General features: G+C 40.2%; 1 protein-coding gene across 1 annotated transcript in view; it reads right to left on the reverse strand.

Moving 5' to 3' along the window:
* Positions 1-14,540, reverse strand: part of DROSHA (drosha ribonuclease III) — a 120,260-nt gene that overhangs the window by 21,769 nt on the left and 83,951 nt on the right. The window contains 4 exon segments of the mRNA XM_021077126.1: positions 727-771; positions 6,789-6,859; positions 9,367-9,469; positions 14,283-14,382. Of these exon segments, the coding sequence (XP_020932785.1) occupies positions 727-771; positions 6,789-6,859; positions 9,367-9,469; positions 14,283-14,382 (319 nt within the window).

Genomic DNA, 14,540 nt, shown 5'->3' on the forward strand with positions numbered 1-14,540 from the left:
CCATGTCGTTTATTACTGGGAAGTTTCTCATGAGAGAGCTCAGCCACTAGTGATGGTAATTATAGTCACATAAATACATACGCATATATGTGTGCACATATGTATATATACATACATATGATATCTCCAAGGTAAAATGGAAATAAAAGCATAGGAAGAATTTTTAAACCAACTGGGAAAAGAGTGTCACCTTAAACAGATCTTTTTAAATTCCAAAATCTTGAATAAAAAGTCACTAGACTGTACTAAACTTTTAATTTAGAATATGATGCATTCAGAGTCAAAGCCCTGGATTTCTAAGATCCAGATTAGATTGAGCAATGTTAATTGAGTGTTCTGCTTTGTAACAAGCCCAGGCTTCCTTCCATGTTATTCCCCTACAACAGCAGGTATGTGGATACACAGGGGTCAACATATTATGCTCTGAATGTCACTGTTTTAGGGGAGAGAGGGGACCAAATCACAGCCACACAAGTAGTTCTTCCTGCCCTGTGAGGGAAGGCAACTCCCAGTACTTCCCCCACCTCACCCCAGTCCACAAAAATGCAACACATGGAATCATTTTCATATTTGTTCCAGAGTCTTTCAGTCTGACACCCCAGTTTAAAGCCATTATGCCACTGAAGGGACTCAAAGGATAAAAGCAGGAGGGGACAAAAGGCAAACTGAAGCCTCATGAACACCCGAAGTCATAAAGCTCACTGCAGACAGGAAGGTCACACTTACCTGGAGTGGGTGGAGAGGATAATTGAGCCAGACTTCGCGCAGGTCCTGGAAAATGGAGTGATGCCTTTAATGCTCGAGGGAGCCATTTAACACACTCTAGAGTACTAAATAAAATGCCATTATGTGAAATACTGAACTATTTCAGATGCTGACTCCACTTATTACAAATTCAATAGTGCTGGCAAACTAATTTTTTAAAAGTATATTCACCACTCAAACTGCCTGTAGTGACTCTAATTAGCCTATTAAGCTGGGGAGGAAAAGAGACATCGCCCCCACCTCCAGGAGTCAAAGACACCTTTTAAAACTAAGTCACACATTTGCTTAACCTAATACACTGGATTAAGCTGCTGCTTTAATTATATTTTTTAGTTTACCGGTCCCCAGAAATGTGTATCAGCTGTGCCTTTTGTAATTAAAAGTCATCTCAAACGGTCCTTTATTTTAGGCACTAATTCATTATCATTGAGCTGTTTTAAGATGGAGTGGAAAGCATGCCATAGCTAGTTCCTAAACTCTTAGATTTGTAAGACCACACTTTTACTGTGGGTCTGTAATTACAAATGTTTACTCGAAATCAGGGAAAGAATAAATTTTGTGAAAAATCCCGATACATATTTTATCTGTTGAGTTAAATCTAGAGGCAGTTATAATTAGATCTTCCTTAGGATTAAAGCATTTTCCCCTTCAGTTTTAGACTCTAGGGAGCCTCTGACCGACTCTCTTTTCTGGCCTCGATAAGAGGTTTTTGAGATAAATAACAACATTTTTACAAAAGCAAAAAATATTTTAAAAAAATTTTTAGAGGGGAAAGGTATAGGCAGGTCTATTATCACTTGTGATACAGATGATGACAAAGTGAAATAAAATACCTGAGGTTTTTGCACAACTTGCATCTTAGAAAAATACACTTAGGTTTTGGTGTGTGTGTGTGTGGCCAGTATTAAGAAAAAGCTGAAATACCAAATTGTTCTTTTAAGGCATTTTAAAGGACTTCTCTTAACCAATTCAATAACCTTTCCTTTGAATATTATGTAGGATAACATACACTGAATGTCACTCCCTTGCTGCAACTTTCTCATGCTCTCTCAATGTTTTTTTTCATCCTGCCACACCTGAAATGGAGATTTACCCATCTTTGGCCCCTTGCCCCTGCCCCTCTGGAGACCTCGGCCATTCCCATTGTCTTAATTGCTACCTCAGTTTAAATCACTCATTCATCTCTGCTGCAGCTTGGGCCTGTCATCCACACTACAAGTCCATAACTCTAAGTGCCTTAATGGGCATCTTTCACCTCATACCTAAATGACCAAATTATAACTTTTCACCTTTCACCTCAAATGAGGGAGTATGGTGTTAGGAAAAGCGGGCAAGCGGAGGAGACAGGCTGCCTGGGTTTAATCCTGATTCCATGTTGTGTTGATTCCAAGTTACTTAACCCCCCTGAGCCGAACGTTCCTCAAGCATAAGACAAAGATAATCACAGTACCTACTTCAAAGCATTTTCTGATGCCTCAATGAACAGTGTACTCAAAGCCTTAGACCCAGTGCTGGCGCACAGAAAAATGCCACTATTAAGAACGATGACATCAACAATGACCACAAACAACTATCTCTTCTGACCATCTCCATCCTCCAAAGCTCAAAATTCTCCGGGACTTCTACATTTATCTTGCTTCTTTCTCCTCTGTATGTTTTTCACTCAAAAACACTTTATTTTCCCTTTGATGTCTGCAGCCACCCATCTTGGTGTAACAGTTTAAAACCTCACAAGCACCCTGTTGCAAAGGCATTCATTTCCTTTAGTCTACCTGCACACTGAGATAAGGTTCTGTGGCACCTTGGTGTCGGTGAAAACAGCCTGGGAAAAACCTCAACTGGAATTCTGGCTCTGCCTTCTATTAGCCCAAGGACCTCAGGTAAAGCCTCTGCCTTCAGTTTGCTCTTCTGCAAAGTGTTCACTGACCACTGGGACATTTGTTCGTACAGCATATTTTTACTGAATACCTGTTATGTGTTAGCTTACTAAGAGGAATAAGACACTATCCCTGTCCGGAAAGGAGCCTAGTGGGCAAGAGTGAAGGTAAATAAGTATAATTAATCAACCATGATAAGTTCTACAACAGTGAACTATTGTAGGAACTATTTTCCTAGCACTTCCTAATCAAGTGCTAGGAAAACTCTGCCTGGGGTGTCTGATCAAGCTTCAAAGAGGAGGTGACTCTTCAGCTGTATCCTGAAGAACACGAGGAATTCAGGAAATCAGCAGCGGGAGAGAATCAAAAGCAGGGCACTATACACACACAAATAATAGGTCTAAAAGCACACACATAAAAGGGTAACTCCTAAATAGGCAGAGCACAGGGGATTTTAGGGCAGTGAAAATGTCTGATACCATAAGGGTGGCTATCTGTCACTATGCATTCGTCTGAACCCCTGGCAGGTACCCCACCAAGAGTGAGTGAGCCTCAGGTAAAATGTGGACTTTGAGTGACTATGATGTATCAATCTAGGTTCATCAATTATACCAAAGGTCCCACTCTGTGGGGATGTTGATAAACGGGGAGGCTGTGCATGTGAGGGGGGAGGGAACATAGGGAAATTTCAGTACCTTCCTCTCACTGTGCTCTGAATCTAAAAAAAAAAATTTTTTTTAATTTAAAAATTTTAAAAAGGTAATTCCTAGATTGGCATAAAGAGAGAGTGAAAAGAAAGAAGGCAGAGAAAAATAGGTGGGATTATGAAAACTATTAAATGCTATGTTGTCTAATACAGACTTTGGCAGGCAATAAAGAAACCAAAGATTTTGAGCCACAGAGACCATAATCAAATCTGTGCTTTTAAAAGCAGACAATTTTTCACGAAACAAAGCATGAGTGATGGACTAGAGCAGTGGGCAATGACAACAGGTTAAGCATTTCAGGGGGGCAAATGTTAAGGAGGAAGACAAATGTTAAAGCAGTAGGGTGGCCGGGAGTAGACCCACTCAGGAGATACTAGGGACCAAAGAGACCAGGGTTTGCAACTGAATGGAGATGGGGAGAAAAACGCTTAAGGACAAAAGAAGATCCTAAGGTTTCTAGTTGAGATCACAAAAGTAAATTAGGAGAAAAATGTCTGGGAGCTGAGCTGATGAATTCAAATACTAAACCTGTTCAAATTAGGTGTCCGTGTAACACCCACATGAAGCTGCCCAGATGCCAGCTGAAAAGACATTTTTTCTAATTTCTAGAGTTCCAGAGAAAGGCCTGGATGTGAAAAACTGGGACAGATGAGCAAAGACAAAAAAGCAGGGGTGGGTGGGAGGAGGATTAGGAAAGATTACACAGTAGTCACTCCCTATATTTTTAAGAGGGTCATTGGATGGTCAAACGGAGACAATGGCTCTAAATGTACTGGGTAAGCCAGGAAGGGTCACACAAACCAGACAACACAGAACTGACAAAAATCTGCCTGGGGCTAAAAGAGTGAAAAGCAATTCAGGCTGAGAAAGAAAAACAGCCCTGCTGTTAACAGGGCTGGGAGGACCACACAGATAAAGCCAGCTTCTGAGTTAACAGGAAACAGCACTTCCCTAAAGATCTTACAGCAGCTGTAAAACCCCGTCTTTTTTTTTTCAGGGCTGCATCCAGGCATATGGCGGTTCTTAGGCCAGGGGTCCAATCAGTGCTGTAGCTACCAGCCTACACCACTACACCAACGAGGGATCTAAGCCACATCTGTGACCTACACCACAGCTCACAGCGACGCTAGATCCTTAACCCACTGAGAAAAGCCAGGGATTGAACTTGCATCCTTACAGTTGCTAGTCAGATTCATTTCCACTGAGCCTCGACGGGAACTCCGCAGAATGACCCCCCTTTGAGGGACAATTGCTTTCCTGCCAGTGTCGTCCTCTGACCTGCTTTGTTATATCTTATCCCCTGAATAAAGATTACTGGGGACACTTAATAGTTAAACTGCTCTCCCCCCCCCTTCCGGCTCCCAAATTAATCCCTGGCTTCTAATCTGGCCTCAGACAAGGCAACCAACCAAGAACCAATCCCTGCTTCCCGGGCCCCTCAGAAGCAGTCAGCAGCCCAGGCCTCAGAAAGGAGGGCCCCTTCCTGTGGTGAGCGGCCCGCCACCTCCTTTGTACGGAGCCAATAAACCTGACCTTGCCAGCCTACAGCTTGTTTCTCGCTGTCTCTGGCTGACTGGACTCTCACAATACCATTACTCAAGAAAAAGTACAATGGTTCATCAACACCCCCCCCCACACACACATACTACATCTAGGAGAAGCAGACCAATGTGGAGATGCCAGATGAGTCAGAACATCCGCCTGTGCGCACTTGAAAACACCCAAGTGGGAAGAACGCATCTCACCAAGCCCTGTTTTGCTTCACAAAAAGACACAACATAACTAATTCTGAATGTCAGCCTTCCCGTCGGTAAAATGATTCTCACTCTGCCTTTTCATATAGTCATGTATTCATTTCATTCCTTTAACAAATATTTATTAAACACTGCACATGCCAACACTGCACTCTGTACTGGAAACTTACGATAAGCCTGCTAAGTAGACATGTGGGAGAGAAACGGTTTAAAGAGAAAAAAGAAACTAAACGAAACTGATACAGCTAGGAACACCAGGTGTAAGCCTGCATATAATTCAGGAGCACAGGAACACAGAGAGGACAAGGGATAAAGGTAAGATGGGACACAGGGGCAGGAGCAGGTGGAGGCGCGCGACAAGGTGAGGAGGTGAGGGGCACACGGAGTCCAGGCTCAAGGAGGAAATCAGGTAAAGAGGTTGCTAAAATTGCCAACAAAAGATAAAGGCTGGAACAAAGTTATTTTAAGATTTGAGAAAAAGACTTAAAATACATCTGCCATGGACACAAATCAAGAGGGCAAAATTCGGGACATGGAACATCTGTAGACAATGTTCCCAAGAGAAGGAAATTCGCACATAAAATCATCACCTATCTCTATAAAAACAGGTAAAAGAAAACCAAATCCTCAGATATGAACATGGTCCAGTCCCATTTTTCAAAACCATTGATTCTTTTTTTCAAAACTATCCTAAGGAATACAGTAATAACATCTGACAGCCACTTAAGCTGAATGTTTCACAAAGGCTTAAAACACTGGCTTCCCATGTTCTTTATTGCTCCACGAGGGCTATTTCATTCAATTATAATGACATTTCAATTTGGAATACAGAGTTGCTTCTCCCTTTAAATGTTAAATTGACTTGTTTTGGTACAAAAAGCATCCAGTATGCTCTATTACATGCAGGATTAAAAAGGTAGCTCTGGCAATATTAATAGCTTAATACTTTAGTAACAACAGAAACTATTTCAGAATCTATCGTTTTTTCTTAAACTATAATTTGCTTTTTAAAAAGTAGCTGCATACTCTTTATTCATAGCCCTATCAGAAACTCCCTATGAACAGACTCTCTAAAATAAATATACATTTATCTAGTCTACATAATTTACATAAAAACAAATCATAAACAGAAAAGCTAAAAGGCTGGAGTTTCTGCTGTGGGGCAGTAGGTTAAGGATCTGGTGTTGCCACAGCTGTGGCATAGATCATAGTGGTGGCTCGGCTTCAATCCCTGGCCCTGGAACTTTCACATGCTGTGGGTGTGGCCAAAAAAAAAAAAAGAAAAAAGAAAGAAAGAAAAAGAAAAGCCAAAAAGCTATAGCTTCAACTAAGCCTACATGGGGTAGGTACCCACAAATTATAAAATATAAAATTGTAATTAATTTTAAGATACTTAAAATAAAGCAAAGTCCTACTATATTTATATTCATATTTAATTTACAAATGACCATGAGGAAAGACAGGGTTTCAGGTAGAAGACAAACTCCTAGTGTAAATGTCCACAGAACTTTCCCATCTGTGAGAGAACTGAATAAGCTGTTTTTGAAATGCTTGAAATCTACCATTATGGTAGATTTGGGGGTTTTGTTCCTCTTACACGCTCTTTAAAATACAAAGACTAATGGATATAAAATCTTCTGTAATGATATGTAACTGAGAAAAATCAAATGAGTCGAGATAAATACCGGATCATTAAAGAGTAAGCGTCCAAATAACTGTTTGGCTTCCTCCAGGCTTCCCTCCAAGTAAACAGCTCCTAGATAAAAGGAAGAGAATGCCAAAAGGAAGACCACATTAATATTCAGAGAAAATTACATATCTCTATAAAAAGCAAAAAGGCAAGCCAAAACCCACTCATGGAAAAAAAATCGACAAGATCATATGCAATTGTTTTAAAGGTAGCATTTTCCCTCTTTTAGCTGTGCTTTGTGTTATAAGTTAGACTGAAATATGAAATTCAATTTACTAAAATATAAATCTAATTTTGTAAAAAAAGAGGCAAAATATGAACTATCATGAAGGATATGAGAATGAACCATTACTAAAGGAATTATGTATAAATATGTAACTTTATAAAAATGTTATGTTTTATTTTATATATTTATAATTTATGTCAGACCATGGATACCTGAGTTCAGATTACTTAAGGTTTCTGCAAAGAAAAAATCACAACAATCCTCACACCTTCAATTTCTTTTTTTGTTTTTTTTTTTTTGTCTTCTGTCTTTTTAGGGCCACACTTGCGGCATATGAAGGTTCCCAGACTAGAGATCTAATCGGAGCTACAGCTGCCAGCCTACACCAGAGCCACAGCAATGCTAGATCCAAGCCACGTCTGCAACCTACACCACAGCTCACGGCAACGCCAGATCCTTAACCCACTGAGCGAGGCCAGGGATCGAACCTGCAACCTCATGGTTCCTAGTCGGATTTCTTTCTGCTGCACCACAACGGAGACTCCGACACCTTTAATTTGAAATGATTATTTGAAAATTGTTGAAATAATTAGACACTATACACCCATTTACCATTAATCATAACCATTAAGTACTATAGTAACACTTTAACCATCAAATAACTCCTGAGTAGGGTGGTTCTTAAAATCATATTTTTCCATCTGTCTTCAGAATGGCAATTTTCCATGTAAAATATACAGACACTTTGTCACCAGGGCTTTTGATGACTAAACATTTATTACTCCTCCATAGTTGTGGTAACAGTGATAATGATGATGATGATAACAGCAGTAGTAGGGGCTTGGGGGCCACTGGTACCCCAGGGCCCCTGCAAAGCATTCTCCCATTCTTATTGTTACCCTTCAGGGCACATCAGTAAGAGGGTATCAGAAAAGAGTTACAGGACGGGGCCCAAAGTATGTGATTCGGGGGAGGGTTAAAGGAAACAGAACTTTGCTCTGGATGTGATGCAGCCGAGCTCAGGATATTAAGATCCTAACAACAACTCTGTGAAGCAAATGATACTATCTCTACATCATAGAAGGGGAAAAGGAGTCTCAGAGAGATTCAATAACTTGGCAAAGACACAGAGCTGATAAATGATACAGGAGGAAACTGGATCATGTCTGCCTGGCTCTGGAGCCAATGGGAACACTAACTGTCAAAGATATTATGTGTACAGAGCACAGTATTCCACGTGACAAACCCTCTAAAATAGACATATTTGTGCAAAATAGACATAGCTGTGAAAAGACTGTGGATAATTATTAAACATTCTCTCGCTCCCATCATCAGCATAAAACTATAAATGGGAAGCTTTTATATTCATTTTCAAAGGAAGAGGGCAAAATTGATAAAGAAGTACAAAGGCCTTTGAAATATAAAATGTACTCGATCATTTACCTAAAAAAAAAAAAAAATCAAGGGATTGTCAATCTACTGTAACATTTCATTGTAAAGCATACTTCCAATCACCAGCTAATTAACTCTTCATAACTTTTCTGTACAAACAGCTAATTATTTGCTGGTTACAGTAAAAAAGAAACCAAGAAAGTAAAGCGCCTGCATGAGGAAGTAAAGTGTCGGCATCAGTCTTGCTTCCAGTGAATAAATAATAGACTCAAGCCCTGGGATTTCAAATATGCAGTGTCTTCAAGATGTTTAAATCAGAAAATCTTGTGAATAGTTTAAAATATGATCAAAAACAGCACTAGGGCCTCACCAGCAACTTAGTTACTGTTTATTTATGAATGTGATCCTGAATCAAATCTGGCAAGTAATCCATCTCCATATTCATTTACTTCAATTCAGTTTAGTATATACTAAGCACGTGCATGACATGGTACAAGGAATTCAAGAAAAGAAAGCACAGCTGCTGCTCTGGAGGAACTACAGCAGCTAGAGTACAAGGAGGTGGGTATTATACCAGGGGCCTCACATGCTTTCGGAACAAGTAATTTTGTCCCAAGTCTCCACACTGAATTTTATGTGCTTTCTAGATATTTCACCTTATTTTGCTTTTTAGGGCCGCACCTGCGGCACGTGGAAGTTCCCAGGCTAGGGGTCAAATCGGAGCTACAGCTGCAGGCCTACGCTACAGCCACAGCAACAAGGGATCCAAGCCTCATCTTCGACCTACACCACAACCCATGGCAACGCTGGATCCTTAACCCACTGAGAGAGGCCAGCGATTGAACCAGCATCCTCATGGATACTAGTCAGGTTTGCAATCCACTGAGCCACAAGGGGAACTCCTCTCTAGATATTTTAGATATGCAAGAAACCAGACCATAAAAAGAGAAATTACCTATTAATGCTTCAAAACAATTAGCCATTGCATGTCGAAGGTCTGATTCTCTACAAAGGTCAGGTCCATGAGCATAAAGCATAAATCGATCCAGTTCAAGTTTCTACAAAATTCAAAACGACAAAAAGTAAGAAACAATTAGCAAAATAATCACTGTAACCACTCGGCATCTCCTAGGGGTTATGGTTACAAATTAACTGGCCTTATGTCAGTATATTAAGAAAGTTTAGTCTGCCATTCACTATGAGTTCTTACATATGCCTCAGGTCTGACAAACCTTGACTTTTTCCCAAGCAGGCTTTTATGAATTCTTATGGTTCAGAACTGATCAGCTCAGATCTGTCCAATTCCAGTTCAAAACAAGCACTAGCTTAAGCTGAAATAAGACTCTGCTACAAGACCATGCCCTTGGGTTCACCTAATACCTAGAGAGATACAAACTCAACCCAATGTTAACCTCTATGATTCCAGAGTTATGTGGTACTGATGGTGTTTGCACCATACATAACCCATTTTTATGTGGTAGAGTAAATGCGGACCCTCAGAAGACTTCAAAATACCTTATGTCTCTACATCTTGGGGTTTTTTTTTATTTAGTAAGGATTTCAGGGGTCCTATATCTTTGTCCTTGTGTCCCCGTTATGAGGTTTCCACACTCTTCCTAAAGGCTCAGTGAGATCTTCTAAGAAATTGGTTGGAATTATCTTTAGGGCTCTGGGAATATTATTCATAATGAATTACATTTTGTTTTTTCATTTGGCCTCAGACAGGTTTAGAAACAAATTTGTAGTCCAGTTCTAGAAAGTACGTAGGACTTATGAATATGTCTGTGCACACTAACTTTACCTCTTCATTTTACCGTCTTGCCTGTATTTTCTCTTTATTTTGAGTTCAGTACCCACTTATTTCTTATCCTACTGTTTTTTTTAAAAAATTTTTTTATTACTCAAAGAATTTATTACATTTATACTTGTACAATGATCATCACAATCCAATTTTATAGGATTTCCGTCCCACAACCCCAGCGCATCCTCCCACCCCACCCCCATTGTATTATAACGTACAAATCAGGTCCTGTTAGAACTAGATACAGTATGAATGAATTGTTTTTATAAAATTCTTGAGATTGAATAGATGGAAATCATAACTCTTTCCATAAAAAGAGAAAGATACAAACACTGCATAAGCATGCAATAAATCTGTTTCTATTACCATGTAATTTGATTCAATAAATACTAAGTAATAACATGCCACATAATATGGAACAAGTCACAAGTCAATGAACAACCTCGGACAATACGAATCTCATCAGCCCTCAAATAAAAGAGACTCAGATTTTGTGTGTCATGGCATGTATGCTAAAAATGTCCATATCTGGGAGTTCCTGCCATGGCACAGTGGGCTAAGGATCTGGCATTGTCTCTGCAGCAGCTCAGGTCACTGCAGCAGCTCAGGTCAGCAGCAAGGGTTCAATCCCCAGCCTGGTGCAGTGGGTGAAGGGTCTAGAATTGCTGCAGCTGTGGCATAGCTTGCAGCAGCAGCTCATATTTGATCCCTGGCCAAGGAACTTCCATGTGCTGCAGTGCAGCAAAAAAACAAACAAACAAACAAAAAAACAAAACCATATCCATTTACACTGGAAAAAGAGACAATAAAAACAGGACATACATGCTATCAGTATTTTGTACTGCTAGGAATTCATGAGTGTATTATAAACTCAAATGAGAGTTTTGACTACCATAAATACAACAGCAGAAAGCACCAGTTTTTAAAAAAATTGATCCCCAAGTGCAAGAGTTTATACTAGAATATGTAAATTTCATTCGTTTCACAACTTCACTGAGAAAATCCAATTGTTTGCTATCTCTGGAGTCCTGCTTGAGAGCAGACTGCAAGCCATATTTTATATTATAAATAACTATTTTTGAATGCTATGAACTTTCCAATTTCTCATAATCCCACCTCTATGTTCTATTTTTCAGTGAAGGCATTAATGGGACTGTGGTGCATGTGTTAAAATGCTCACTGTCTGGAGCGCTGACCTAGAGCTTTCTTGCCTTCTCAAGAGTCAGCAATCCTCCTCCGCCAAGGCCCCTCCTCCCAAAGGGGCAAGACTGCCACTGTCTGCTGCTGGGGCAGAGGGGTGTGCAGTGCCATGGGAGTGTCAGGGTTTGAGGTGGAGGAAGATCACATGGAAATCCCTGAAAGGAGAAACTGGCTGCCCCATCATAACTCATGGCTTTGTACAGTCCCCAGTGCAGTAAGTAATAGCTTTCATTTTCACACTATGGTAATTTCCCACACTTTGCAAATATCCTCCCTATAACTGTTTGAAAAATAATTACACAATCCCATTATATCTGAAACTGAAACAAAAACAACGGCAGTGGCTCAGGGGATGGGTGGTGGTGTTGACAATCTATTTATTAAAGGATTTCCAATGGGCCTTTATGTGAATTATTAGGAAGCATGTTGATAATTACTAAAGCAGTTTTACACAGACTTGTGGAATATCACTCACTGTGAGGCTAAAACCAAGTTAGCACACCTGTTGCCTCTAGTTTTTTCTGAAGGCATCAGTATTTATATTCTGAAATGCCACTGAAGCTGGACCAGATCCTACCACCAAGGCGATGAGGATGTTACATACAATACAGCAATGCCCACTTGCCAACACAAAAGCCATGGGGTAAAACTAGCCACATTTCAAATGTAATTAATGCCTTGGCAAGGTCAAATTAAGAAGTCAGTCATAACACTAGAATCGGTTTTGTTTTTTTTTTGTCTTTTTGCCATTTCTTGGGCCGCTCCCACGGCATATGGAGGTTCCCAGGCTGGGGGTCTAATCGGAGCTGTAGCCACTGGCCTACACCAGAGCCACAGCAATGCCAGATCCGAGCCGCATCTGCAACCTACACCACAGCTCACAGCAACACCAGATCCTTAACCCACTGAGCGAGGCCAGGGACCGAACCTGCAACCTCATGGTTCCTAGTCGGATTCGTTAACCACTGCGCCACACCGGGAACTCCTAGAATCAGTTTTATCTAGTCTTTTCTACCAAATTCCAACATTTCTGTCAAAATGAACACAAAATAGAAATTACAGCAAAAATCAAGGAAAACTCATAAAAACTTTTCTAATGGATCACTGATGTTTGGGAACTTAATAGCCACAGTTTCCCCTACCCACAGATCTGTAAAATATGATGATTTAGAGATGAAATTTATAGGTGGTAGCAGCATAAAAACGACTAACTCCTATTAATTTATTCATGTTTATGTGATCACTTTGAATAGGCATTATACCAAGCACTTTATAAAGTGAATCATCAAAACTCAAATGATAATCTCATTTAATGCTCACACCCACCCTGTGAGGCAGGTGCTAACACCATCTCCATTCTACAGATGAGAAAGCAGAGGCTTGATGAAGATGATACTTTGTCCATGGTCGCTCTGCTCTAAGGACTGGTGGGGACTGGTGTCCCCCAGGCAAGTGCCCTTGTTCTCCCTAGTATGATTTACAACAGGAAGACACAGCACAGAGATAGAACATCAAACAAGATCATGTCAGAAACATGCTTACCATGAATCTAAATCAAAAGAAGGTTCTCTTAGCCACTCAGCTAAGTCAACATGGCTAGCAGAAGACCTAAACCCAAAATCTTAATTAATAAGATTTGTGATTTGGGGGGAATCTCAAAGATCTTTAAAGTATCCCCCACGGATACAAATGGTCTGGAGTATTCTATTCAAAGCTATAATTCTGCTTGTTAAAGTAAACTAAAAACAAATGTAACAGATGGCCAAGAAACACATGAAAAGATGTTCAGTGTCACTCATTATTAGAGATGCAAATCAAAACCACTCTGAGGTACCACCTTCCACCAGCCGGAATGACCATCATCAAAAAGTCTACAAACAATAAGTGCTGGAGAGGGTGTGGAGAAAAAGGAACCCTGTTACACTGTTGGTGGGATTGGAAATTGGTGCAACCACTGTGGAAAGCAGTATGGAGATTCCTCAGAAAACTAATCATAGAACTACCATTTGATCCAGCAATCCCACTCCTGGGCATCTACCCAGAGAAAACCACGACTCGCAAAGACACGTATACTCCGATGTTCATTGCAGCACTATTTACAATAGCCAAGACATGGGAAAAACCTAAATGTCCATCGACAGAGGAGTGGATCAAGAAGAGGTGGTACATATACACAATGGAATATTACTCAGCCATTAAAAAGAACGAAACACCAGCATTTTTTGCAACATGGACGGACCTAGAAACTATCATGCTAAGTGAAGTCAGCCATACAATGAGACACCAACATCAAATGCCTTCACTGACCTGTGGAATCTGAAAAAAGGACACAATGAACTTCTCTACAGAACAGATGCTGACTCACAGACATTGAAAAACTTATGGTCTCTGGAGGAGACAGTTTGGGGGTGGGGGGATGTGCCTGGGCTGTGGGATGGAAATCCTGTGAAATCAGATTGTTATGATCATTATACAACTACAGATGTGATTAATTCATTTGAGTAATAAAAAATTTAAAAAAAATGCAATACAGAAATATTACACAAAGGGAAAATACCAAATATTCCCTTTCTTTTGCTCTGTTCTTATGTTCCTTTTCCCCAGATGCTTAACTCTGTTCATCTGTCAAGTTTTTCCTCTTCTGTTATCAAGTTACCTCACCATGGAGTTCATTACCTGCTGGTGAAACTCACTTAGGTAACAGAATAGGGCTAAATCCTTAAAACCCAAACCAAAAAATCCTTCCTCAGCTATAAAATATTAAACCCTCTATACACCCTAAAGAGTTACTTATTCAAATGCAAAATTATGCACAGACTGAAGAAGAGAATGTCAGACCTCACTACAGATGCATCAGATATTTGACATACCTTCGCGAGCATGGCAAGGTGCTGGTTCTGAACGATGGCAGTCCTGTAGGTTGCTAATCCCCCCTCTTCCAGACTAGGAAACAAATAATACAAATGGACACTGCCAAAAAAAAAAAAGCATATACATAAATATGTACCATCAACATTCTGTGTGTGGTTCTGAGTCCAAAAAACAGGTCTGGCCCATAATATCTGGGCAATGCATACCAGCTGAATTGGGCTTAACTGAAACCAAAGGGTTTGATTAAAAGTCTCTGC

The sequence above is a fragment of the Sus scrofa genome, chromosome 16, assembly GCF_000003025.6.
Source record: "Sus scrofa isolate TJ Tabasco breed Duroc chromosome 16, Sscrofa11.1, whole genome shotgun sequence".
Taxonomy (NCBI): domain Eukaryota; kingdom Metazoa; phylum Chordata; class Mammalia; order Artiodactyla; family Suidae; genus Sus; species Sus scrofa.